Source organism: Sebastes umbrosus, chromosome 6, assembly GCF_015220745.1.
Source record: "Sebastes umbrosus isolate fSebUmb1 chromosome 6, fSebUmb1.pri, whole genome shotgun sequence".
Taxonomy (NCBI): Eukaryota; Metazoa; Chordata; class Actinopteri; order Perciformes; family Sebastidae; genus Sebastes; species Sebastes umbrosus.
In genome coordinates, this window is record NC_051274.1 from 32,304,513 (window position 1) to 32,332,501 (window position 27,989).

The window sequence follows — 27,989 nt, forward strand, 5'->3', positions numbered from 1 at the left end:
TGTATTATAAAAAAAATAGTTGTTGATTAATCTTGAAAGGATAATGTGCTGTAATATTGATATCTTCAGATAATATTAGACATCATCTGGGGTGTTGGCTATTATGATAACGTGACATTTGGGTGTTTTACACAATAATTGCTGTGGGGAGTTTCATCCACAGATCAGGAAGTCCGAGACGCTATCTCTGAGCTGCACCTGACATTTAGCAGATCTCCTCTCATCATCATGTCTTGCTTCTAATTAAAAATGTTTTGATCTCCCGACATCAATCACCGGCGGTTTGGCCCACTTTCAGTAAACCTTTGTCGTCTTAGAATTTGGCAGATGCCATTTATATTTCCTCCAGAAATTGACCAGTTTGTGTAAGTACTTGAGCTGAAATGTCAGTTTCATAGGTTGCAATATATGAGGCACTTGACAGCGATAATATTATATGCAGCGTGCACATCACACGGAGGTTAAATCATCACCCCGAAAGAAAGAACACTTTGTAAATGTGCGTCATTAATTGCGTTGAGAGTTTCTACGTTTTTGCCCAGTTACGTCATGAAATGAGAGGCTGAATTTGTCGCCGCTGTGTTACATTTAAATGCAGTTGAGTTTGTGCAAACTGGAACAGGAAATGTTTAGGCCGGTACTGTCACTCCGGCCTTGATCATATTCCATTTTTTAACTACTGGCTTCTTTCCAGAGACATGAAAGAGAGGGGGGAACTTGAAAGGCGAAGTTTGAAAGCCCTCGTACAGCAAACAAATGAGAGAATCAATTTGGGATGAAAGTAAGTCATTGGCCTTGTCGCTACCACTTAAGGTCACAAGGGTAATTAATTTGTACTGAAGAGAAAGTCAAATAGTGCCACGGACACTCCCCGACTCCCCTAGCCATCATCTCGGCGCTGAGCTCCTTTGGATCAAAAGGCTGTCTTTTATCCCCCCCACTAACCCGCCGTCTGATGTCTCGTGTCTCAGGGTTTGCTGAGTAATAGAGATCAAGAGATTTCTGTTAGAGGCCAACAGATACCTGCTTTTATGAACGGGGCGTCTCGGCGGTTCACACACGTCCTGGTCGTGTTCGCTTGTGGTGCTGTCGAGGCGGGATGAATTAATTTTAGATGACCAGAGTGTCGAACATTTACACGACTGACAAAACAATTACTTGGAAACATGAAGCAATGAGTGACAAATTGCCGCAACGGTTCAGTCTACAGCTTTTATTTTAATTAAAGCTTGATAATTGTCTCATTTAGTGTACATAGAGATGTAAGGTTTTAACCAAACATTTAAATAATATGGTATAAGTGTGAAGTTGTTGGAGCTGTAACTATTAATCGATCAGTTATCAACTAAAAAATGAATCGCCAAATATTTTGATAAACGATTAATCGGTTTGAATAATTGTTTAAGATAATAAAAGTCTAAATTCTCAGATTCCAGCTCCTTAAATGTGAATATTTTCTGGTTTCTTTACTCCTCTATGACAGTAAACTGAATATCTTTGAGTGGTGGACAAAGGAAAGTGACTGGGATGATTCTTTTATGTGTAATACTACATCAGGCCTGACTAATGCCTGGATCAGACTACACAATATTTTTGACGGTTACGTTGGTCACTATGTCAGATTAGACGATTGAGAGTTATAAATTCTTGTCTTGACTTGGCCTCGAGACATGACAGACTACAGTCCCTCTGTTTCGTCAATACACACTCTCCCGGCACCACCGTCTTAATATACGGGCTTATCAGTTGTCGTGTACTATGACACACTACACAACATAAAACGATCGATTGTCGCACACGACTCTCGTTTATCGTTCCCGATCTGAGTCGACACCCTACGACGGCCGTGTCGGGCTATAGTCGGGCTGATATCGTGTAGTCTGAACCGGGCATTAAACATTGTTTTCCTAATTTTGTAAAACAAAATATAACAAATAAATACAAGATATAAAATGTATTGAATTGTTATTTATTATTAAAATAACACCAGTAACTTGGTAAAATAAAATATTAAAAAGGAATTAAAATTCCAGTATATTATGTATATAGTATATAAACATAGTACTGGATTGAATAGGTCGGCCCCATTGTCACCGATACCAGATCCAAGTATTTGAGTCAGCATCGGCCTGCTATCCGATCCGGTATCAGTGCATCCCTACATTTTATAGACCAAACAACTAATCGATTAATCAAGAAAATAATCAACAGATTAATCAACAATGAAAATAATCGTTAGTTGCAGTTGTGATATAAAGTTTTGTTGAATATCTAGGCTCCTCTTTTTTCATTTAAAAACACTGTGCAGAGTAATTTATTCGGCGCATCTCTCACAATTATTTCCTCAAAGGAGGAGCACTCCAAAAATATCCAGGAGCACAAGAAGGGATTTGAAGTCTCTCTGTTTTATTATTAAAAGCCAACATTTACTCATGACATTTGCATCCTAATAACTGCAAGATAAGTTGGAACTAAAATGACACTCTAAACCCAATCTCCATAATGAGATTTATAGGGGAAAAGTATTGCCTTTTAATGGTTTAGTACACGCAGAAGGAAGAGGAGTGTAGGCGAACGTGTCAGCGACGCAGTTGATATATTCACATAAGCATCAGTATGCTCTGTCATGCCTTTCAGTGGTGCAAAGATAAGAGGCGTGAAGATAACTGGGAAACTATGAAAGTGTAATCTTTCAGTTGTCTCTGCTTTTTTTTGCCACTTGCCTTTTGATAGACTATACTGTGCGTTGTTATTAATTTTTTCCTCATTAATTCCAGCATGCTGACGGTGTGTAGTCGGAGGAAACTGTGCCATCAGTCAGTTAAATGTACCAGAGTCGGTTTGAGCGAAGACAATGGCTAATTTCCTCTCTTCATCTATCCTGTCCTATCACAACGCAAACATGTATCTGCTGCTTTATCAGAAAGGATCATAGCTATCAACATGTAGAGGAGGCGTTGGGAGTATTTAGACAAATAAATACATCACTGTTTATCAGCGACGGGAGGAGGAATACGTCTCATTATCAGTTCACAACTTTTTTTTTGGGAGGTGGGACTTCATTTGCAGGGATAAATTACGCTTTAGTCCTTGAGAAAATCAATTGTGTGAGTCTCCCCGGGGGGACTGAAGATGGTTCTGCCCGGCGTAAAATCATCTCTTTATGTCAGAAATACATAATCCCTGCAACTCAGACAAATTTGAGTAGCCGGGACAGCGCTTTATTACATGCTAGGGAAGTGTCTGACAACCAGCTTGCTTTTTGTTTTGTCTCAGCAGGTTTGAGTACAAGCAATCCCCTTTATGTTTCTCTCTCGCAGACATGATCCCTATTATGCAATGTTAAGCGCATTTAGGCAACGCTGCGGCACAAGTGTTTTTGTAAGTGCGTTGTCTTTGACAAATCATTTTCTGTGTTTGCAGAACAGAGACGGAGTGGTTTCTTGATTATTCTCACAAATGCACATCGTACCCAGACTCATCATCATCATCAGAGTGTCTGCAGTTCAAAAATAGAGCTGCTATTGTCACCTTGACCTGAAAAGTGTTTGCAAAGATTAAATGTAGGGCTGTCAGAGTTATTGCGATAATAACAATTTTTTTTTAACTCCACTAATTTCTTTTACGCATCTTGGGATTTTTAGGTTGTAGTGGTCTCATTTTTAAAGCTGGAGTGAAGATACTGGCATCATATGAAACTAGAAAACATAAAGAATCCATTGGTACCAGCCATGTCATACTAGCTTGTAGTGAAGGAGGTTAAATAACGCTCCAAATTTACGCTAAATTTTGTAAAGGAAAAACTGTCATGGCCATTTTCAAAGGGGTCCCTTGACCTCTGACCTCCAGATGTGTGAATGTAAATGGGTTCTCTGGGTACCCACGAGTTTCCCCTTTACAGACATGCCCACTTTGTGATAATCACATGCAGTTTGGGGCAAGTCATAGTCAAGTCAGCACACTGACACACTGACAGCTGTTGTTGCCTGTTGGGCTGCAGTTTGCCATGTTATGATTAGAAATGCAGTACCTGTGAGGGTTTCTGAACAATATCTGTCATTGTTTTGTGTTGTTAATTGATTTCCAACAATAAATATATACATACATTTGCATAAAGCAGCATATTTTTCCACTCCCATGTTGATAAGAGTATTAAATACCTGGCAAATCTCCCTTTAAGGTACGTTTTGAACAGATAAAAAGGTTATTAGACAAGCTCTTTTTTCTTTTTTCCCATCCTCTGGTGTTTATATCATGAAAGTCATTGCGTAGCAAACATGGTTATTACCGTCCACTACTCTTGTGTCTAATGGCTTCTCTTTTTTATTTGACAGAAGAGCGGTGAAAGTGCTGGAAAGGACAAAGCCAGGATCCTACACACCTGTGATTTGATGTGAGCTCGTATTGACCTGAGACTATTAAAATGGAGTTGCTATGGAAACTTATACTTCTGCTGTCATTGGTGGAGTGTCTGGCAGGTAAGCCTCCCAAACATGCACTTTTTTATGTTGTTAGCATAGGGGTTATGAATTGTTATTTATAGATTTTTCTTTGTGTGATGGCGTCTTGGCATACAGAACAGATGGCACTTAAAACTAAAAAACGGAAAACTAAAAGATTTTATGGCAAAGAAAATCTTACAAATGAAAGGAAAAGTTTACCTTGTTGTCAGCTCAAGGCAGCAAATCAACATTCCTTCAGTTGTGCATCTGTTTTTCTCCTCCCCCCCCCCGGAGGTGAATCCTGTTGGAAAAAGGAATAAGCCGTGTTTCTACCTCTGAAAGACGGTCCCTATCTAGCCGTTGAACGTGGAGTCATTCATTTTAAAGAGCCCCTTCAATTGTTAACCTAATTGAGATTGCACTGGCAGTAGTGCAGAAATCTTGTCATTGATCTTGCTTTTAATGAGAGACCTAATTTTCCTCCCTTACAAAATGTTTCAGGGTCAAACACGAGTTCTCTTCAGAATGTCAGAGTCTGAAGCTGAGAACAAGATGAATAAGGGGGCTTTGTCTGAGTAATCTTTCATGTTGCCTTGCTCCAAATCAGCAGCCCCTCCTCACAGCTGGGAATAAAATAATTAGTGTGTGTGCTTGTAACTGTCAATGTGTGTATTTTTCATGCGTGCGTGTCTCTTCTCAAAAGCACGTCGGCGCCTAAATTTGCCTACATGGCAATTAGCACCACTTATCACTGAATCCAATACACATCAGCGGATGTCTAATGAGGCTCTCCTCAAGGAGCTGTGACTCACTGTGGGATTAGGATCTACGCCACATGCCTGGATCACATATTATGTCCTACATAAGCATTCTGTTAAATGTACAGACGAGTGAATGTCTTTAGGACTGCAACTAAGGATTATTTTCATTGTCGATTCATCTGTGGATTATTTTTCTCTATTAATTGACTTGTTTGGTTTATAAAATAAAAAATGGTGAAAAATGTTGATCAGTGTTTCCCAAAGCCCAAGATGACGTCCTCGTTTTGTCCATAACTCAAAGATATTCAGTTTACTGTCATAGAAGAGTAAAGAAACCAGATAATATTCACATTTAAGAAGCTTTTTTTTTCTTAGAAAATTCCTCAAACTGATTAATTGATTATGAGAATAGTTGGCGATTAATTTAATAGTTGACAACAACTAATTGATTAATCAATTAATAGTTGCAGCCTCTAACAACTTCACACTTATACCATGTTATTTAAATGTTTGGTTAAAACCTCACTTTTCTATGTACACTAAATTAGACAATTGTCAAGTCTTAATTAAAATACATACATAAATTAAAATTGACTCAAATCGGTTAATCAGTTATCAAAATAGCCTTTCATTTTATAGTTGACAACTAATCGATTAATCGCTGCAGCTCTAAATGTCTTCGACATCGGTGGAAAACCTGCAACAAACCGGACAGAGTTTTAATCTCAGACAAACAGATTTAAGTCTGCAGTCTGTGCTGCACCATAGATCCCAGTAGGGCTGGGAAATATGACGATATATATCATCAAAACCTTGTAAAAAATGTCTCTCATATATATTTTCTGTATTGTTACTATCGCCATATAGGTTAGACTGATATTTATTTCTTTTTTTCTCTATAATTTCACTTAAAACTAATGTTCATTTTGCACACAAGTTCTTAAAATGAGAAAATATTTATTTTAATAGAAAATTTAAATTTAATTCACACAGGAGTGTATAAAAGTAGGCTTTACCATGTGGTTATTCCAGACTATTTATTTATTGAATTACCAGAAAACATGCTATATCAAGATTTATTACACGGCTGTGTTGAATACTCAATTCTGATGGGTCAATCACAGCGTTCCACGGTCTGTTATTTATTTATGGCAGACCGCTGCAATGGGCGCGGTTCTGTTGTCGTACTCTGGAGGACCGTTTTTGTGTCAAATGATGGATTTCTTAAGTGAGTAGCTGTGAGATAAGCGGGATAATGTGCAGCTAGCGGGTTATTGTTGTGAAATAAACCCCTTCAGGGCGATGCAAGACCCCTCCGTCAGTGTTTATTTCACAACAATGACCGGCTCGCTGTACATTATCCCTTACATATATTGTTATGGAGATATGAAATGACCTATACCGTGATCGAACATTTTGGCCATATCTCCCAGCCCTACATCCCGGCCACAAATTTAATCGGTGCAATCATGAGATGCAGAAACCACATTCAAGATTATTTAAAGCAAATTAGTGCTTCACAAAGAAGCAGAGGGCAAAATGTTTCTGAAGAGCATTGTGTTGCACAGCCCTTGCCTCACTCTTGAGGCTCACACTCACAGTTGGTAACACAGAGTAACCCGGCATTAATATTCAGCACGGGGTTACATTACATATGCTCTGCTTGCAAGACAAGTATGGTGCAATATAACGATAGACCTCCAAAGCCCTCTCTCTGTGTTCAGAGAAAGACTTGATAAGCATTTTAGTATGCAGACGTGCAATACCGGGTAGAGAGAGCACAGTGTGAGGAGAGATGCTTCTAGGTACTTTATTTATCCAGACTTGGAAGTGGGTTCTTTTTTTTTTTTCTAACCAGTAGGCTATCGGCTGTGTGGGAGAGCAGCGGGGCCAAGGGGAAGTGGTTCCCATAGTGAGTTCATCTGAAGTTAACCAGCTCTCCCCCCCCCCCCGTCCCTCCCAGAGGGTCTGAACGGCCCGAGGCAGGGGCGTGTACTGTTTGCGTGAATGAGTGAGTGGGTAAAGGAGAGAGAGAGAGCGAGGGAGCAAAGAGGAGCCGTCGAGGTACGGCTGGATGCGGTTTGCCCCACACACATACACAGCTAACCTTCACACAGAAAGCCACAACAGTCTCCAGCTGACAGAAGTGGTTTTGTCATACAGTTATAACCTGGTTGGTAGAGCATGCTCACTAAGGTGTATAACCAAGAAGGCTCCATTTATTCTTGGAAAAGTCACTCTATAAGGACCGGAGGGTAGGGCTGTGTGTCGGCAGGAATCTGGCTGTACGATACGGATCATAATACAGAGGGAACGACTCAATACATTACAGGGATGCTAATTTTGAAAAAAATTGTTAACCGATAACCTACCCTCGTTAACCGATTATTAACCGACAAGATTTGTGCCTCGCATGCTGCGGTGCGCCAGCTCCAGTGTATGAGCACAACAGACAACGGAGACCCCAGTTCACCGTACGGGAGCGTTAACTTAGCAGATAGAAAACTTAGATACTGCGTGTAGTGTCGCGGACATGCAGCCACTTTCCCAGTAAAAGTCTCCACCGCACATTTAGTTTAGTTTAGCAGGTTGTCAGCTGTGTGTCTGCCCGGCGTAACGATACTCTGTCTGTCCGAATTAATGATAGCGATTGTCCGACAAGCAGTGTGTGTGTTTGTGCTACGTAAGCATCTGTAGCTCTGCTGGTAACTCCGTGCTCACGGTAGTCACACACATACGGTCTGTCAGCGCGGCGTAACTTCAGTGAGTTTCCGACAGACCGTGTGTGTGGCGTTCTAGCTGTGAACGTAGCTGTAGCAGACTAGCAGTATATTTGTTGGTGAATAAATGCTACGAGGCTACAACTCCTCCGCTAAAGCGAGCTATAGACGGGAGCCAACTTCCGGTGTCTGTAACGCCGGCTCAGACTCTCTTAAGGTGGAACAGCTTTTCCCCTTAAAGTGACGGGTTTTGCTCAGCTTTTTAATGAATTATTAACATTTATTTTAACTGTTTTAACCGATAGCGTATGCTTAATGTCGATTAACAGTTAATTATTAACACCCCTAATATATTACAATATATTGCAATTTTTAAAATTCAATTTTAGGAAAACTGTAATAGTATAAAGAACACACCAGAACCATTTTAGATTAGGCAAAAATAACAAAACTGCATGTGATTATCATAAAGTGGGCATGTCTGTAAAGAGGAGACTCGTGGGTACCCATAGAACCCATTTTTATTCACTATCTTGAGGTCAAAAGCTTGAGGGGACCCCTTTGAAAATGGCCATGCAAGTTTTTTCTCCTCATTATTTAGTGTAACTTTTTAGAGCGTTATGTAGCCTCCTTCTCGACAAGCTAGTATGACATGGTTGAATCCAATGGATTCCTTAGGTTTTCTTCACTCTAGCTTTATAACTGAGCTCGCTACAACCTCCGAGAGATCGGATAGTGGCCTGATTTTTAAGAGGTTACAGTATCACACAATATTATATCGTGATAACTCACGTGTATTGATATTTTCTTAAACCCCTACAGGAGAGAGGAGATGGGATTTCTGTTCAATTAACACACTGCAATATTCATATTTATCAGTGTACAGCGATCTGGTCATTAGGAAGAAAATAAGCCCCTGCTGTGAAGCTTGCTGTAGATATTCCCTCTTACTTGCCAAGAATAATTTCATGCAAAAATATTGATTTCAAAACATTCAATCTCCTCTAAAAATAATTGGCAGGAGTGCAATCACAGAAACATCTGTAGTTGGCATTGAAGTGCTACAATTTAACAGCGCTGGAAACAGAACTGTGAACACATCCAGTAAGATTGCTGTTAAGGCTCTAACCAGCAATCAAATGTGTTGTGCTTTCAGAATAATTCAGAATTAATACGGGGAAAAAAAAATCTTCCATGGTTAGTTGAGTCGAGAGAAGTAATGCATTTTTGGCACAAAGTCTTGGTGTTTTAATTTGATGAAAAATCAACAGAATCTCTTGTTGAAAGTGGAGTGTGCTGTGATTATAAGATGCCCAGCGTTCAGAAACAGCTCACCTCAGACTGTGTTTATCGGCCAATCAGAATCAGAAGTATCCAACGAAGCTGTTTTGAGTTTTTGTTGTGCCGAAGTGGCTGAAGAGGCTCGACGGACACAGCAGTCGCGCGGTTGTGCTACTGGAAACCTGTAAGCCTTAAAGTTTATTAGTTTATCTTAATACAAAGACTACATGTACTGTACATTACAAGCATTTATTGGTCACTGTAACTGTTCCTCCTATCCATACTGGTTGTGAAGTGGGTATCTCCTTGCAGAGCTGCAGGAAGGCACAGTTACAAAAAGAGTACCTTTAGTACCTAAAAGACTGTAACTTTGGAAAACACTGGGGCTGCATCTAACGAATTTTCTCAATCAGTTGTTTAGTTTATAACAACAAAACTTTATATTACAACTTTATAGGGCTGCAACTAACGAATATTTTCATTGTCGATTAATCCGTTGATTATTTTCTCGATCAATCAAGTTAGGTTGTTCAGTTAATAAAATGTCGGAAAATGTTGATCAGTGTTTCCCAAAGCTCAAGATGACGTCCTCAAATGTCTTGTTTAGTCCACAACTCAAAGATATTCAGTTTACTGTCATAGAGGAGAAAAGAAACCAGAAAATATTCACATTTAAGAAGCTGGAATCAGAGAATCTTCATCTTTTTTTTGTTTTTTAAATTACTCAAACCAATTAATCAATTAGCAAAATAGTTGGTGATTAATTTAATTGTTGACAACTAATCAATTAAACTTTGCAGCTCTAGAAGAGATGCCTTCTTGATTTGTCTAATTGCAACTGTTGAACTGTCGTAGTAGCTTTGGTTAAATGGTAGGATGCATTACACAGAAAGAAGACTGTGCATTTTGTCCACTATCACTTTGAAACACATTGAAATAGCATTTGTAGAGGATCTCCTCACAGCCAGTATGAACAGGAGGACCATTTGACAACAGGAGGGGTGATTACAGAGACCAAAAACTGTTTAAATGTGCATGTGGCCTTGTAAGTATTGCTTTATGTGAACCTGTGAACGATAAGTTGACTAATCGATTAGTCGATCGACAGAAAAATAATAGCCAACTATTTCAATTCATCGTTAAACTGCTGTTTTCAGCCTCTTAAATATGGAGATTTATTGCTTTTCTCTGTTTTCTGACATATTATACCAAACGATTAATCTAGAAAATAAGTGGCAGGTTAATCTAATAATGAAAATCATAGTTAGTTGCAGCCCTAGACCTGTCCTTTAATATGACACAGCCAGCAGTCCCCCTTAACTAAATACTCACAAGACAAGACTTAGACTGTTACCACCCCCACTGTTCATTTAAATTAAGGGCTGCTTCTGGCCAGCCTTCTAATCTCCTAGAACTACTTTTACTTCTCTCGGTATCCCCCCCGTGTGCATCCCAGAGACGGCTGGAGCATCAAATATTGACTTACCTCATTGATTCATCAGAACATGGCAAAGCCTTTTAGGAATCCTTAAGCAAGGATTTTACTGCTATCTTTGAAGTTCTGTGCAATATTCCCCAGCGAGTCTTCCTCCCATAGCTCACTGTGCTTTCGCTTCATCCAGGAATGAGAAATCATCCAATTTAAATGTGCTTGTGTAGCTTTAATTATAGATCCAAAATAATGAATCTGGACTGTGTACATCACTATTAATTAATCAACATTTTACCTGTATTATCTCACTGTAGATGTAAACAGAGACAGGACAGTAATTATGCTCTTATCACCAGATTAATATTCATCTGAAAGAATTAAACATTTAATTTCAGCATCACACGAATCACACATACGGTAGCTTAATTAGAGAGTTTAAAAGTGTGTGTTGTGTTAGTTTACAAAATAAATGACATTTTGTGGATTGTATTCTTGAGATTTCAGTTACATTGAATAAGAGATATTTATAGAGCTGCAACGATTAGTCGACTAATCGATGATGGGCTGAACGATTTTGATTATTTTGCCTGATATGATTTTGCGATATTACAATATATAATAATGACAATTTTTATATCATCTTATTTTTATTGAAAACCTATTAAAATGATTATGGTGTGATTTTTGCGGGGATCTGTACCAAACTAAGATGTTTTCTTACGTTGGTAGAATAGGATGTGTAGAACAGGACATCTCTGCAGCACCAAGATGTTTAATTTAAAATGGTATTTTGACAAATTTTGTCCCATATTATACTAATTTTCAGGTTCATACTTGTATTTTGTGTTTCTACTAGAACGTGTTTACATGCTGTAATGTTAAAAAAAAAAACTTATTTTCCTCATACTGTCTGCCTGAATATACCTGTATTCACCCTCTGTCTGAAACGCTCCGTTTTAGCTCAATTCAACTGAATTGCGTTGCTAGGCAACAGTTTGGGTCCATGTTTACTTCCTGTCAGCTGATCTTATTCGCATACACTGCAACAGGAAATAAACTGAGACACATTTAGAATGTTTACATTTAAAACTGTGTAATGGTCTAAATATTGTATATTTGTGACATCACAAACAGACAGAAATGCTAACGGCTTGTTTTAAATGCACAATTTCTGAAAATGAGCTGTGTGTATTTCTCCGTATATTAAACATGTCGATACTTTCACAGTATTTATATAGCACTAAAAACCTGCTTTATAATATAAAAGCTATGAAAATCGTACTGTTTACAATATGGGACCTTTAACAAATATTGCACTTCCTGCGATTTGAAAATGGAAGTAGGCCATATTGTGATTTCAATAAAATTTTGATTAATTGCCAACAATTTTGAAAATCGATTCATTGTTAAAGTAATTTTTCATGCAAAAAAATGGCAGGAAATGCTGTTTCCAGCCTATCAGATATGGAGATTTCTTACTTTTCTCTGTTTTATATCATATTAAACTTATTAAACTGAATATTTTTGGGTTATATACTGACAAAACAAGACATTTAGAGACATCACGTTGGACTTTGAGAAACTGGGATGGACATTTTTCACTATTGGATATTTTATACTAAATGATTAATTTAGAAAATAATGGCCAGATTAGTCGAAAAATTTAAATAATCGTTAGTTGCAGCTCTAAATATTTACAACGTACAGAAATCCACCCTGCATTTTCAAAAAATGAAAACCACCAATGGTCAAATCGTGCATTTTGTAAGTTAGTATGGTTGGAAACAGTTCTAAACTATGATGAATGTTTCCATTAGTGTAGACCATAGCAGTTGGTAAGTGACAAATAACCTTCTAACCAATCTTGAGGAGGAAACAGTTGCAATATTACTACAATTAGATGACAAATGGCATCCTCAGAAGCAATATGTTCCTGGGTTTATGTAGACATTGAACAATAAGAGAGAACAACAACAAGAAACAGCTTTAATTTGCCATTCCCACATAATCAATCGTGTGTTTCCCCAGTGAACATGGCATTGGATACCCTGGATACGACGGGGGGGTTATTGAATTTCACATGCACTAGCTTTGATTAGCTTGAGAATGGTGTGACATGGTTGGATATTGGTTGGGAATGTGTTTGCCACATTCCTCTCTTTACAGACTGTGTCGCTGAAAATGTAATGAAGGTAATTAAGGAGAGTGTGCAGTACAGTACAGTACAGCACGTCCTAGCTGATAGTCACAGCAGTAAAGAATGGCTGAGAACATTTTGGTGACTCTTGGGCTATTTCTTTTTATGTGTTTCTAATAGATCTTGTGTCCATCTCCATTCACTATTTTTCCCTTTTTGCTATTTTATGGTTCAAATGTTAAATTATTAATGGTTTTATTACTACAGCCTCTTTCAAGGGACCTTGAAAAACAAGTTCCACAGATATTTCAAATATTCAGACGAGATGTGATTGAATCTATACTCTGCTAAAACCTTCCTTCTGCTCCGGAGTAACATTTGCTGCCCCTGAATGAGAGACCTTAAAGGTGCACCTTATCGGCACGGACAGAGAGGGAAAGATGCTTTAAAAAGCAAGATTGGCTTTTTTTTTATTTGATGCATAAAACCCTGAGCTGAAACGAATGGATTTGGGACCTCACAAACGACCGATACCTCCCCCACAGCCGACTCCCCGTGTGCCTGTTTATTCATGCTGAGGTAAGCTGGAGGAATTCATTTGCTGTCAGCTAGTATTGAATTTGAGATTAGTTTTTATTTCAGCCTCCTAAACAGCTCCCTCTGCCTTCCACTTGTGCTTCAGTGCTGAGTCTTGTGTTGTCTGAGGAGCCTTGGAAAAACGGCTGCATCTGGCAGCAGGTGACAGATATGAGTGGAGGCGGAATGGAGTTTTTTTTTTTTTTAAAAGACCCTTTCATAATGACCTCCATCTCTGTCCTGAAGCATTGTTCAGTCAACTTCCTGTTAGGATTCTGGATCAGTGCACTTCTCTGATAGAGCGCTTTTTCATCATTTTGCTTTCTGTGCTCTGGGGGTGTTGGGCCTGCCATCAGATTCTGCTGGTTTCAACACGATTTCTTGACTCAGTCTTTGATCTTAAACGGGGTAACAATCTGACAACTGACGTGTCAGTATTTATTTAAAATGAAAAAAAACTATATTGGACGTATTTCCAGTATGCATGCGCGGTTTGGTTAAAGCCCCATCCACAATGGGAACGTCAGGATCGCGTGGCGGCTGCGTTACCTGGTGGTTTTTATTTCGGCGTCCGTGTTAACAGGTTAGAGCAGCCACAGTGTCTGCGTGAGACGTCTGTAGAATGTGTTACGTAGATGAAAAAAAGTAAAGATTTATTTTTAAATCAACACTTCCTGCTTTCATTTAAAAAATAAAAGCCCTCAAGCGTTTTTTCTGTGGACAAAATTCCTTCATTTGTTAACACGAGGCTTTTATTATGAAACATGCTGGACAGTGTTGTAGAACATGCAGTGACTTGCACAGTTCCATGAATGAATATAGTACGGGGTTTTAATGGTGGATTATTACTATTATTTACAATTAACCACACGTTTCTTAATTTTTCTCTGTCTAAAATAAATATAAATGATATTTATAATGAAATGAAATGGCCATTATGAAAGGCAAACTCTATATAGAAAGAAAGAAGAAACGCAGCTGGTATGAACACCCGCCATGTGAATCACGCAGCCACACGTGAATCACGCAGCCGCCACGTGAATCACGCAGCCACCACGTGAATCAAACAGCCGCCACGCGCTCCTGGCGTTCCCAGTGTGGACGAAGCGTAAGACAACGGGTATGCCACCAAAATGAAATCTTCCTGTATAAAACATAAAATCCCTCAATGTCTTCGGCCTGTGGATCTTAGTCTAGTTTAGTGTGTCGCACCTCTGTGTTTGATTACCAGAAAGCAAGCCTGGAAATGATACCGCCTTTTTCCTACCGCATCTTACATTCATTCCTGCAAAGGCAACGAAAGAGTTTCAGAGAGTTTGCATCAGTTTGAACTGAGCCCCCAGGCACGGCCCCCGGTGCTCAATCCCTACTCATTATTCTGGCACTTATTCACCATTATAATAGACTAACAGTTGCCATGGTGCTAAAGATCAGGTCAGTTCAGCGCCCGCCGTAACCGAGAGAACGGGGCTGCAGCCAAATATCTATGTTGATTAGTTTGGTATAAAGTGAATATTGAATTAGGTTTGTGCATTGCAGTCCACTCAGGGATTGATTAAGAGCACACCAAGGTTGTGCAGAAATGTTTCTGAGAGACACGGTTCAGCACGATTAGGGTGCAGAAGGGGTAATGCAAGTTGTTTTGTGGAGAGGTTGTTTGTGCTTTAAGCGTAGCAACAGCAAGGCGCCAGTGATAAGTGTGAGGTCCAACACTTTATAAATAAGCACCATGAATCACTCACTGTGCTCCAGCACCATTTTTTTTTCTCCACAGTCTTAATCAGGTGGTCGTGATAAATAAGTTGAGGATGAGCCAGAGCATTGCTTTTTCTTTTTACAGTGTCCATGCATTCACTGAGTTGTTAGCACACAAAACTGTTCATAAAAACAACTGTGGAAGAAAACATTTATTTCAATACAATAACCTTTATTACACAAAGCTGTTGCTCTTATAGTTGCCACACTTGAAGGGTAAATTTCAACAATTGTAATAGTATAATGTAACTCCTTCAAATATGTGAATGAATACCTTTTTAAAGATCTCATCGGGTTTTGTGACATCAGTTTTTGACATTATCCTGTATAGTAAACGATAAAGTGTTCCAGGGATGATGTATTTTTGTAGACTCCTCCGCTCAAGCGAGCTATAGACAGAAGCCAACTTCTTGTATCTGTAACGCCGGCTCAGACTGTCTTAAGGTGGACCAGCTTTTCTCCTTAAAGTGACGAGTTTTTCTCAGCTTTTTAAATATTTATTAACATTTCTTTTAGCCGTTTTAACCGATAGCGTTAATCAGTTAAAATGCTTGATGTCGGTTAACGGTTAAACGGTTAATTATTAACATCCCTACTAAAAACCCTTTGACTTCCAGACAAAGGAACGGGAAGTGCTAAAATGCTAACTCATTTCTGGGTTTTAGGACTCATTCCTGCAGCACTCTATAGCATACATGATTAATGGTTCATATACTATTTAGCAGCCTTACAGGGTCCAATGTTAATGTCAATTTATTAACTTGCCCGATCGGGAAAGAGGGTCATAAATCTACTTGCCCAAAGTAAATTTTTACTTGTCCCTTTACAAATTGTTATCAAATAACGACAAAAAACAAAGTTAATTGTCTTGTTTAATTTAGATTTAAGTAAATAAAGTGGAGTTTCACCCACATCTACCAACGCCACCCAACTAAACTCAGCTAAATTATGTGTTTAATCATTTTTTTACTGCTAGATTTCCTAGCCCGACGTGGCATTTTACTTGCCCCAATTCTTGTTGTTGAGCTCTGGGATTATCCCTACTGTGCATGCAAGGTCACCTTTGGGTTGAGGTTATATTCAGGTGGGAGAACAAACTCATATGATGGAACAAACACCAAAATACTGTTGTGTTGTATGAAATTGCACAAGTTAATTCTGGATGAAATAAACATTTTTAATCAAATGATTTGTCTTTGAGTTCTGACTTTTGAGTCGCTGCGAGTCAAAGTGCTAATTAATAACTAACGGGCTGGATTATGTTCTGGAGGCTGCCGGCTGAATTGCTCCAATTTAAGCACGTTCCCAAAAATGCTGCTGAATGCAAATGTTTGTGACTTGATAACTGGAATCATTTATCAATTTAATAAGGCGCGGTGATTCATCTCATGTTTACCGCAGGCTTTATCATCCTTCCCAAGTTTGTGTACAACAAGTGTTGAGGATTTGTGTTTGGGTGTGGACTCGTACAAGAGGTGTCTTCTGGTAATCAATCATCTCTCAACGCCGCTTCGAGGGACACGCTTCATCTAACACAGATTATAATTAGGCAGCCTTTTTATCCTGTGTAACTTTCTGAGAGGTTTATCCTTGTGGAGAGGAACAATCAGCGTACAAGGTCCCTTGTCAAACATCCCCCACCCTCTCTGAGAGTTATTTTGAGTCTTGAGGATAAACCTGTACTCCCGTGGCGCCAGAGACTTGAAAAGGATACCTGCGCTCTCATACAAATTAGTTACCCTACCTACACAATCTTCCCTCTTCTGTGTCATTATAGAAATGCAAATGTATTCTGACAAATCCAAATGAATTCTCTTCCATCACAGAAAGAAATGTTTATTCCAGCGGAGAGTTGACGACCCCATGGGTCACTCTCACTGTGGGCTTTCTCCTACACAACATGCATTCACTACTGTACCGCTGTAATTAACCAAGAAGCAAATGTCACACTAGACATGCTGCTGTCTCTTGTTGTTTGTCTCTTCTTTCTTTCAAAGTCAATGAATCAACAATGTTATAATATCACTCAGGGAATTCACAGTTATTGTACGAATGTATTTGCTCTGCTGTTTATGTTGTATATTTAAAAGTATTTCTTCCTTTGCAGTACACCACACGATGAATAATTATGATAATAATATCTAGTGTACATAAAGTACATTATGCAGGAATAATACTGTAAAAATGTCATTCAAAGATATTTGCAAGCCACACTGGGGATTTGTTGAATAATGGCAAACTTGGGTAACACTTTCTATGACGCTCATGTCTATAACGCATTATAAACATACATAATCTGCTTATGGAACTGTATAATTATATGTATAAGCACTCATAAATATTCACAATGCTTTATAACAATAATCATAACACATTAAAAGCATTTTATAATGACTTATAAGGTCAAGTATCATTATGTTATAGGTTATAATGCATTAAAATGTGATTACTGTATCGTTTGGACAGGTGTGAACGCAGCAAACGCGCTCGGGTACAGCACCAAAACAAGCGAACCGAGAACCTCCTTGAAGGGGCGGTCTCGGTTCGCTTCCAAACGTACTGCGGTACGGTTCGGTATGCTTCGTTTGTGGTGAGAACATGATCCGACCTCGATCCGGCCCAACTGGAGAAAGCATTGCGCCTTTTTTTATTAAACCTGCTTCTGTAGCAAGCTGCACTGTGCACGTCAACACCAGACAACATTACTACAAAAGAGCTGACGCTCGCCCTCGCTATTCACATCAGTACTAAACAGGTGTAACGTCAGGCTGTGTTGAAGACCTCGGGCATACCTGATGGATCTTCGGAAATATTTTCGGCCGATGAACATGTCACAGTTTAGTAGGGTTAACGCACGCCTCCTCCTCCGTTCTCCGTACGGCTTGATATGTACCTTCGACGACTCCAGTGCATCAATACATTGTTTTCCAGTCGCAGCCGCGCCTCATTTTCAAACTGTATCGTTTACCTTGAGTGAAAAATTGCTACGAAATTAAAAAAAAGATGACCAGAGCCAAGATCAAACCGCGTAGTTGGCGTTCCATTGTTGCGTTCTGGAAGTTTGCTCTTCTTTGTTTACTTCCGGGAGTTTTTCAGCATGGAAATTCTGACCAATCAGAGAGCAGTTTCTTTGCACACCGCTTGTAAATGCTGCCGTGTGAAACACTAACCAAACTCAAGGCAATATGCAACATTGGTCCCTGATTTGAACCAGAGCAAACAAACTACAGATGTGAAAAGGCCCTAATAACAGGTAGTTTGGAGGAAATTTAGAATAAAAGCAATTTGTTTTTTGTTCAAAGGAAGTTGAATACAAACTGTTCAGAAAGACGTAGCACAAGAATTAGTTTTGATTTTGAATTTCAGGAAGGAAAACAACCTCTCTCTCTCTCAAGTAGTTTTTCCTCCAATTTTGTAAATTATTGGCTGTTTTTTCTGTCTGAGTCACAAGTCTGAGTCATTACTCTCAGTATTTGTTGTGGCATTTTATTTCAAATTTTTTATTGGATGACATCCCCTGGGAAAGTGGCGAGGGTCTAAATGAAATTGTGCTGAAGCGCAGTGTGCCTTTGACAAATTCACATTCAGATGTTTCCATTAAAGTTTTATGAAGGTTACCAGCTGATTATGCAACACTTCGGGGATCTCGCAACTTTTTTACGACTAATATGTAAAAATGCTCCCGGGCTCTGCTGGCATGGCCGACGGATCCGTGCTAAACAGAGATTTTATAGCGATTCAAACCTCCTCTTGTGCTGCACTGTTTTCCCACTTGCTTCCTTCCTCTGTAAGCCTTCGATATCTACTCGCCAGAAGAAAAATGTGAAAATTGGTTTTCAGGACATCAAAGCTGATGTAGTTTTATTGGTTCTCCACCTAGGAAGTGGAGTCCTGCTGAGGCCCGTGTTCACCAAGCAGCCCGGCAGCGTGGTGTTCCCCCTTCAACCTGGCGAAAATCGCAGAGAGGTGGTGTTCAGCTGTGAGGCCCAGGGACACCCACCGCCCTTCTACAGGTAACACCTCCAGGCATGGCTGTTATGCACACAGTTTTTAGTTTTTACGCAGAACTTTCTCAAGTGCAACATTTGTATTAAAACCCAAGTGAGACTGGATTTATTGCCCCTGGGAAAAACTGGGGGATTTGTGGACCTTATGGCTCGCTGCCTGCAGCACTCGGCGTCCATGTCAGTCACGGCTAATTTGAGAATGATGAATTAATTGGCCTCAGTTGTTGGTCTACTGTATATTTCTATCGGCGGGTGGACATCGATCCGCTGTAGGATTCACTTTGAGAGCTTCCTGTCATCAGTATCACTGACCAGTGGAAAGATCAAGTGACCCAAGAGAATCATGCACCAAAAAACTCTGCTGCTATCACGACAAAGATCGAGTGGGTATATTTCACATACCAGAAATGATGGGGGCAGAAGATGTCCTTCCATATCTCAGCCTCAGGTCTGCTACAGTTACATTTTTATGAACAGCATCATTGCCCACGGCAGCACCGACATTGCCACAGGGCATCCGATTTGGAGGTTATCACCGCATGATAAACATGATTCAAATCACCCCGACGGACCGAGGTGAAGAGAAACTGCTGCTGGTCTTTGTCCTTGTTCGGCACGCCGGCCCCTGCGAGGTTAAGCAGCAATTGTGTTAGAAGCAAATTGACGCCCGGTTCCCTTTGCTTGCTAAAATGATAACAAATGAAAACAAATGACAAACAATGATTTGCTTTAAAGTGCATCAAGCGCATAAGCTATTAATTCATAATCTATCAAATGAGGCCACATAGCTGTTGTACTCCTGTCAGTGTAATTAAATGCAAATTGCAAAGCCAGGCATTTAATGTGTAATAGGTTGAAACGATCCCTCATAACATCAGCATATGCGGCCGTTAATGTGGCTTGAAGATCCTTGGTGTTCTGCCTAATGGGCACAAATTGAAATGAATGTATGAGATCGTATCACTGGGATCGGCTGGAATACTCACTGAGCAATCAGTCGCTATTTCACTTGTCTGGATAGTCCCACTTCTAAAAATGAATTTATGAGTTCAAATCTGCACGGTTTTTCTTTTTTTTTTTTTTGCCCTTCTGAGTTCAAGTGCTGAGAGCGTGCCCGGCTCCGTATCAAATCCAATTTTGCTTTAATGAGCTCTTTAATTACAGCAAGTGCCACCGACTGTGGCAGTTGATATAGCACATTAAGAAGTGATTTTCAGATTGATCACAAGCTGTTATGATATCATACTTTGATCCCTTTTAACGAAGGGCCTGATATTCAGACGGACATATTGCTGCGTTGTTAGTTCAGTCAGCGTGCATCATAGTGCTGTCATCGCCGCGGCTATTTCCAGTTTTTTGTTTTTTTTTTAAACCAAAAGGTCATGTGCACCAACTTTGGAAATGAGTCTCGGGTCTTGGTGAGGTTCGGCAGCAGGACACCGTACACCGAGTGGCTCTTCACTGCTGCGTATGGAGGCAGGTCTATTTCAGGGTCGCCAAGGACAAATTCATTTGTCTAAGACTACGCTCCCACGCAAAGCCCCTACTCCAAGTTGTCACCGTAGCCCCCTTGATTTGTCTCATCTGGGGCTCTTGGACCCGTTCCAGCTGCAACACCAAATCACTAAATCAATCTAATCAGCCAATCTGCCGTTGAGCACCGCTCCGCTGCATATGTCCCTCTGTTCCCTGCCTTCAACTCTGCCTCCCGCTGTCTCTGGCTTAATCCTCCCCTCTGCAAAAAGGAGGAAGAAAGTCAGAAATAGAAACTTCAAGCCTCCTTTTTCTTTCTTTTTTTTTGGAAATCTAATCAAGACCAAGGAGCTAACATTCCACCTAATTGTCCCTCATTTCCTCGATGAAAAGCTGTTTCTCGAGTCTCCTTTTTTTCCGCAAGTGTCACTTTCCTTGTTAGTCTTTGTTTACTCTCTTCCTTTTTCTCATCTTCTTTCCTCTTTGACTGTGATTTGGTTTGAGAATGAAAGTGCCATTTGCACTCTAACTTTGCCTGGGTATAATACAGACAATTTCCAACAAGCTATTGAATTGATGAAATGTATCTGAATACATTTAGAAAAGTTTTCTGCAAAACAAGTTTCATTCTTTTTTATTTGTTCTACTGTGTGAAGTCTTTGCTGTGTTTGCTGCAGTGAACAGAAACTGAGCCTCGTGCTCTATATAATCATTTAGGAGGTTAATATGGTCACGTGCTGCATTTGGTTGAACCGGCATCATCAACTCAGCAGGTTTTCTTAGACCATAAGCCTTAATTATGCAAAGTGAACAGCATTAAGTCTCCTAAATCAAGCCACGCAGACGTCTTGCACAGTTAAAAGCTGATTGCCGGCAATTGCGTCTTGCTGGTCTCTCTCACCCCCTCGTACACTTGCTGGACTCTCATATTATTCCAAACAATAAGTTTAATCAAAAAGCACCATAATCCTGTGCTTTATACAGTATGTGGCCATTTTGTTTGAGCAGTGCTGGGCATTTATAAAGGAAGAATGTGCACACGTCACGCATACTTCAGACCAGGCGTACGCACGGTTTTAGCTGAGATAGCTGCAGGTGGTATGATGAGGAGGATATTGAATATCGACGGCTTCCCCGTTCCATTCTCCACCCATGTCAAGAGCCTTGGGGTCACCCTAGACAGCACCCTCTCCTATTGCACCCCACATAAATAACTAGGGATGCACCGATACCGATACCAGCATCGGGTAACGGGTCCGATACTGTGCTCATGTACTTTATAATCTTAATTTAAAATTATCAGTGATTTTTATTTACATTTGAGCCGTCATCTCCCGGTTAATGATCGCTTCATTTGATCCTGAATTGTGAAGCACTTTGTAAAGTCTGTTTCACTATGAGTGCTACAGATGAATCATTGATCCTTCTGATATTTAATAACAATAATGATGATTGAGATTTTACCCCAACGATGGTCTGCAGACATGTGATGGATTAGCGTTAGCCACAGCCGTGCATAATGACACCGTTGGGAACCTCGCTGACGCGTCACAGCTGGTGAATTGCACTTCTTCTTCTTCTCCGCTGTATTTCTCATTGACAGGTCTAGTGAGTGGTGGTGGAACGCAAGTATCGACGTGCAAACGGATGTTTAGGGTCGTTTCGACATCCATTTGTGGTTTGGTGTCAGCTGTGGCTTAGGGCATAGAGCGGGTCGTCCTTTAATCACAATGTTGGCGGTTCGATCCCCGGCTCCTCCTGTCCGCAAGTCGAAGTGTTCTTGAGCGAGACACTGAAACCCCAAGTTGCTCCCCGGGCGCTTCACAGCAGCTCACTGCTCCTAATGCTTAGGATGGGTTAAATAAGAAGTCATATTTCATGCATGTACCTGTATGTACTGTATGTGACATTTAGTTTCAAGTTTAAAGCTTCAGTAGGGCGAAAATTCCATAATAACCTTTCAGCATATTGTAATTCAAATGTTCGGACTTCTGCACCTCCTCATGGCTCTGTTTTCAGGCTTTAAAAAATCTAATCTCAGTGACGGGAGACTTTGACCAATCAGTCATTTCAGAGAGAGAGAGCATTCCTATTGGCTGTGCTCCGGCTGGTGGGCGGTGCTTGGTTTTCCTCAACTGATCTCAACATCGCTGCCGGGTCACAAACTCTCTCATTTTACAGCTAAACAGTACACTACCAGATGATTCTGAAAACATTTGAGGAGAGAAATAGGCATTACAGTAACAGAATATTGATTCATATTTGATCAGCGCTGCCTAGTTTGACCGTTTGATCGGAGTTGGTTACTATGCTTCATCACATTAGATTATTTCCTTCTTTCATTTCTTTCGTTTGCTTCTTTTTCTATGGAACTTGAGTTCCATAGAACACTTGAGTTAAAATCAAAAAGACTCAAAACTGTAAGACTAAAATTCCTTCAAAATGCAAGCTTTAAGGTTCTTAAGAACAGTGATTTCAAGTGTTACAGGTTTCAAGGTTAACAGGTGCAAATAAATACCAGCCTGACTTCAGTCAGTGATATAAAAATCACACATATTTATATTTTAGAATATAGCAAGAGAAAAAGACTTGACATTTCCTGCAGGATTAGCTCATCTTTCAGTTGAAAAAGCTGACAAAAAACTGTCAAAATAATCTACAGTGAGCAAATATCTGGTAATCATGTATCTAAAGTTCTTCTTCATCTTGGGATGGTTGGGATGCTTCCTCCTGCTCTACATCACTCTACAGCCCAAATCACATTACCTCGCCAGGCAGCTGGATTCGCAAGACCACGCAAGATCACCCGAGAATAGCTACCGCGGTGGAAACAGAACAGAATCGACTTCATAAAATTGACGAAAAGAACGAGTGTGCATATTTCTGTCTTTGTGCGTACACACACAGTTTTAATAGTGAAGTTTAATTCGTCTGGCCCCTGGTGGTGCTCTGCCCTCCCGTCTGATAATCACTATGATCGGAGGGGAGGATTTAGATTCCTGGTGAAAGGGCCTCCCTCGTGTGGCTGTCAGTGATGGACAAACAGGCTGAAGAGAAAAAAAAGGAAAACGTCAGAGGAATGTGGAGCATTTAATTTGGGAGTAAGAGACGTGTTTGAAGTGTGAAAAAGGCCTGAGAAGAAATGAACAGTCTTTTGAAATGACTGTTGCTGATTGCTTCTCCTTTCAGTTTCATTCATTTTGGTTGTGTGCTGCAGCGCACATCGCACTGTGTTATTTCTGTCGGCTTTATCCAGAATGAGGGCTGTTTGGTCACAGTTTAGACTACTGGGAGGTTTCTATTGGACTTTTCTTGCATCAGCAGCAGTTAGGCTGAACAATGGGCATAAATACATCCCAACTTTCTCTATTAAGGATTTTTTTGTTGTGTGCTCACATTCACAGGTGGAAGCTCAACGACTCGTTCGTCCTGCCCAGACCGGGGTCACGTTACTCCCTCATGGGAGGAAACTTACACATCAGTCATCTGAATAAAGAGGAAGATGTCGGCATCTATCAGTGCCTGGCATCGAACTCTTTCGGCACCATCGTCAGCAGAGAGGCCAGTCTGCACGTTGCATGTAAGTCCATATTATATTTAACCAGTATTGTGATCAAGACAGCGTGAGAATGAGTCAAGTCAAGTCTTCTTTCACACCTTTCATTGCCATATATAGGCCTCTGTGTGTATGTACAGTATAAGAGCACCATGAGAAATGTCTTGATAAAATAATCAAAAGGCTTTGCAGAAGTAAATTGTATGTGTAATTTTCCTTTGTTTTCTACGAGCAATCACAGTAATGCTATTAACAGATAAATCAGACAATTAATAATGTCCCCGCAGTTGTGATCTTGACCAGTCTTGAAATAAAATCTACGGTCTGAGACCGCGACAAGACCGAGTAAAAAATGAAGTCGATTCCGAGACGAGACCGAGGCCTTCAAAAAGTGGTTTTGAGACTAGAGATGTTAATAATTAACCATTTAACCAACGTTAAGCATTTTAACCGATTAACGCTATCGGGTAAAACGCTAAAAGAAATGTTAATAATGAATTAAAAAGCTGAGAAAAACTCAGAGGAGCGGCTCGTCACTTTAAGGAGAAAAGCCGGTCAACCTTAAACTAAACTAAATATGCGGCGGAGACTTTTACTGGGAAAGTGGCTGCATGTCCGCGACACTACACGAAGCATCGTGGCTGCTAAGTTAACGCTCCTGGACGGGTGAACTGGGGACTCAGTTGTCCGCTGTGCTCACATACTGCAGCTGTCACACCGCTGCATGCGAGGCACAAATCTTGTCGGTTAACGGTTAATAATCGGTTAACGAGGGTCGGTTATCGGTTAAACATTTTTTTCAAAATTAGCATCCCTATTTGAGACCAGTCTTGAGTGCTATAACACTGTAGTGTGTCCTATCAGAATGATTTGTGAAGCAAAACTACAACAATATAATAGTTTTGTTTTGTTGTCTTGAGCTATTTGTGTTCTTTTCAGTTTTATTATTTCACTTCAGTTCAGTTCACCTCATTTCAACTTTCTTTTGAGTTCAGTTCCGTCTTTGTTTGCCTTGGAAAGTAAAAAGTTTCATTAAACATCAGACGCTCTGGTTCACTGAAAGTATAATGACCCAGTAGGATTCTCTGGAAAAAATGTTTGTTGTTGGACCTGATCTTCTCTCACAAAAAACAACAAGAGACTCTTACAGTCGGCCGATACCGTTAAAGTTACTAATGAGAAAACACAAATTAACCGGCCATGTCCCTGTCACTGAATGTCTTTACCCCTTTAACCCTGATTAAAGCTGCAGTGCTGGTGTTTACTCTATTAAACTTCTCACACCCCCGTGATGATTGTGTGCCGGGCCTTGACAGACCCCGTATAGTTGATGCTTTACCGCCTCCATCCATCACATTTTATAAGACCAGAGTCTAAGGCATCCTCTGATGGCAAGGTGAACTTGAGGCCTCCACTCGTGATGGGCAGCCCGTATCAAACGACAGCCCTGATATCTGTGAACAGATGGTGCAGCTAGATTGAATCCTGACGTCTGTTTCTCTGCCGTAGCGGACGCAGAGATGATCCTTGGCGGGGGAGAGCGCGGAGGTATCCATCTCGCCACCGTTTGGTGCTTCTTTGTCACAAAGCAACACTAAATCTTCGGCATACAGTGAGAATCGGTGCCCCGAGTCACCGGCGGGCCGTTGATCATATTCACATCTCCTATCAATTTTCGAGGCCAGACCTGAACTGTGTGTCATTGTGATTGGTGTCATCCATCGCCCGGGCCTGACCCGGGACCCGCTGCTTTTGTCAACAGATGAGGACAAGCATCAGTGCTGATGTGTCATATGTCTTATTTATTGCTCTTGGTTTAACTTAATTAAGTGTGCTCTATGATTGAGCGGGTCCCAGGTCAAGGGAATAATTCATGGAGGAGCAGCCTGTTATGAGAGTCGGTATCGTGTCATTTGTAACAGACTGCGACTCGGAGTAGCTCAATATGCTCTTTCAAACACCAAGGGGGCCCACAACTCTCTGTCTTGTAATAACTCTGTGAGACAAAGACAAAGGTAGAGGCCATTAATAAAGAAAATACAAGGATCTACAATCATGTGTAGCAGGTAATCGTGTTAGGTCTGATAGCCTAAAAAAAACAATGCTTTGGGGAACTGCTGCAAGAAAACAAATGTAGAACGGTGATTACAGCGTGCTCATTATCAAACACACTGTTATACCTACAATGTCATCTATATTTGGAAGGGCTGTCCCAAATAAAAAATGTTTGGGCTCTGGAGTTTCAATAGCTATCGGGGGGTGGAGGTGAACTCAGCCTGCTGCACGGTTGTGATGCGCGGGACAACCCACAACCGGGCAGGTCAAAGAGTGACAAAGCAGCGCTGCGAGTAAATTATTAATAACTTACAGAAACATTGGTGGAATAGTCCACCTCCTCTTCCCTTCTCCGTCTCTCTCTTTCTCTCAAACACACACACCACCACGTAATGCGCTGTCAAGAGGTCGTGGTCATTTCACGTATTTCTGTGAGATCCCTCACACACACACGCCGCGAGCCGTGGCGCTCGAGTCCACTCGTCTCTGTCCTCGTCTCAGACTTCAGTCATGACATGTATTGTGCTGCTATAATGCATAAATTTGGCAGTTTGCGAGTCGGGTCGGTTTCGGGACGTTGATTAACGCATATTTTTGCGGGTCGAGCGGTGCAACACAGCGGGTCGGGTGGGTGCGGGTATGAAACACTCTGACCCGCGCATCACTACAGCACGGACTCATGTCATTAAAGCAAGTTGTTCTATTCCTCTGTCACACACTCAGAGGCTTCCCCAAAAACCTTTTTCAAACAAAATTGTGTCATGATGAGTCCACGAGTGCTGCTTTTACGCCACGTGTGGACAGCGCATACACGCCTTTTTCCGCGCTCAGTGTCTCCTCATCCATCTGTGTGTGTGTGAGTGTAGACGTCCCTCAAAGTCATGATACGGGCCCTCTCCCCCTAGACGTTTGCGATTTTGTTTTGTTTTACTTGCAGCCGGGCACATACATGACGCCTTGTTCGTATTAGCGTCACCGACAAATAAAGTTAACATATAGTTTAGTCTTATTCATTTTCCATTCGTACACACAATGGATGTATAAACAGAGTGGTAGATACCGTTTGCTCTACTGACATTTTCATCTGTTGTCGTTAAACCTGGAGCATACGTACGTCTAAAATTGTGGGTCTGCGATGCTGCAGCCGAACTCTCCAGCTCTGTAGGTCAATGAATCTCCAATGAAGTCTAATAATTGAATAGTCTAATATTCGGGTCCAGCTCTAATATTTGGGGTTTTATTCATGGAAGTCTTTGCTGATATGGCGAACAAGATCAATTTGCACCAACTAATGATGTCACATAACATCCCATTTGTATTGCATGTGTGTGCGGTGCATAATAAGAGTTAGAACTACATGTTTAATCCCCCGGAGGATGGATGATGTAACAGTCTCTGTTACCATCTGGTCGAGGTTTAAACCTCTAAAAGTATAAAGGCTCTTGATCCTGTTGACAATACAGACTTTAAATGTTTAAAAGGTTCTGCTCGCCTGCTGGGAGTGCTGGAAGGAATAATCTAGTTGGTTATCGAGCCAGATTGAGTTTCCTAATCTCCACGGGATATTTTCTGGTGTTAAGTGTTTGGATTTTCACTGATGCAAAGATGCAACGTTATACAACAGAATCTAAGGCCTGCAGTACAGGATGGCTGTCCTGAAGAGAGAACATGCTTATAGAGCCATAAGGGTAACAAAGTGTTTAATGAAGGGTGAAATAGCTGTATTTATGAAAGCAGTGCAGGATGTGACTCCCTTGTATCTTGGTGCTCATGATCTCTCCTATCAAATTCACT

General features: G+C 40.6%; 1 protein-coding gene and 1 long non-coding RNA gene across 3 annotated transcripts in view; one reads left to right on the forward strand and one right to left on the reverse strand.

Annotated features, from left to right (window-relative positions):
* The window catches only part of cntn3a.1 (contactin 3a, tandem duplicate 1), a 118,263-nt gene that overhangs the window by 9,157 nt on the left and 81,117 nt on the right, over nucleotides 1-27,989 (forward strand). For both annotated transcript variants that reach the window (XM_037772880.1, XM_037772879.1), the window contains exons 2-4: nucleotides 4,335-4,478; nucleotides 18,985-19,117; nucleotides 23,989-24,164. In XM_037772880.1, coding sequence (XP_037628808.1) covers nucleotides 4,424-4,478; nucleotides 18,985-19,117; nucleotides 23,989-24,164 — 364 coding nt within the window. In that variant the 5' untranslated portion in view covers nucleotides 4,335-4,423. The remainder of the gene's footprint in view (nucleotides 1-4,334; nucleotides 4,479-18,984; nucleotides 19,118-23,988; nucleotides 24,165-27,989) is intronic.
* On the reverse strand, nucleotides 1,669-26,527 carry LOC119489902. Its single transcript, XR_005207276.1, has 3 exons — nucleotides 25,834-26,527; nucleotides 4,954-4,958; nucleotides 1,669-1,678 (listed from the first exon to the last, which is right to left on the reverse strand). It is a non-coding gene; the product is annotated as an uncharacterized LOC119489902 (long non-coding RNA).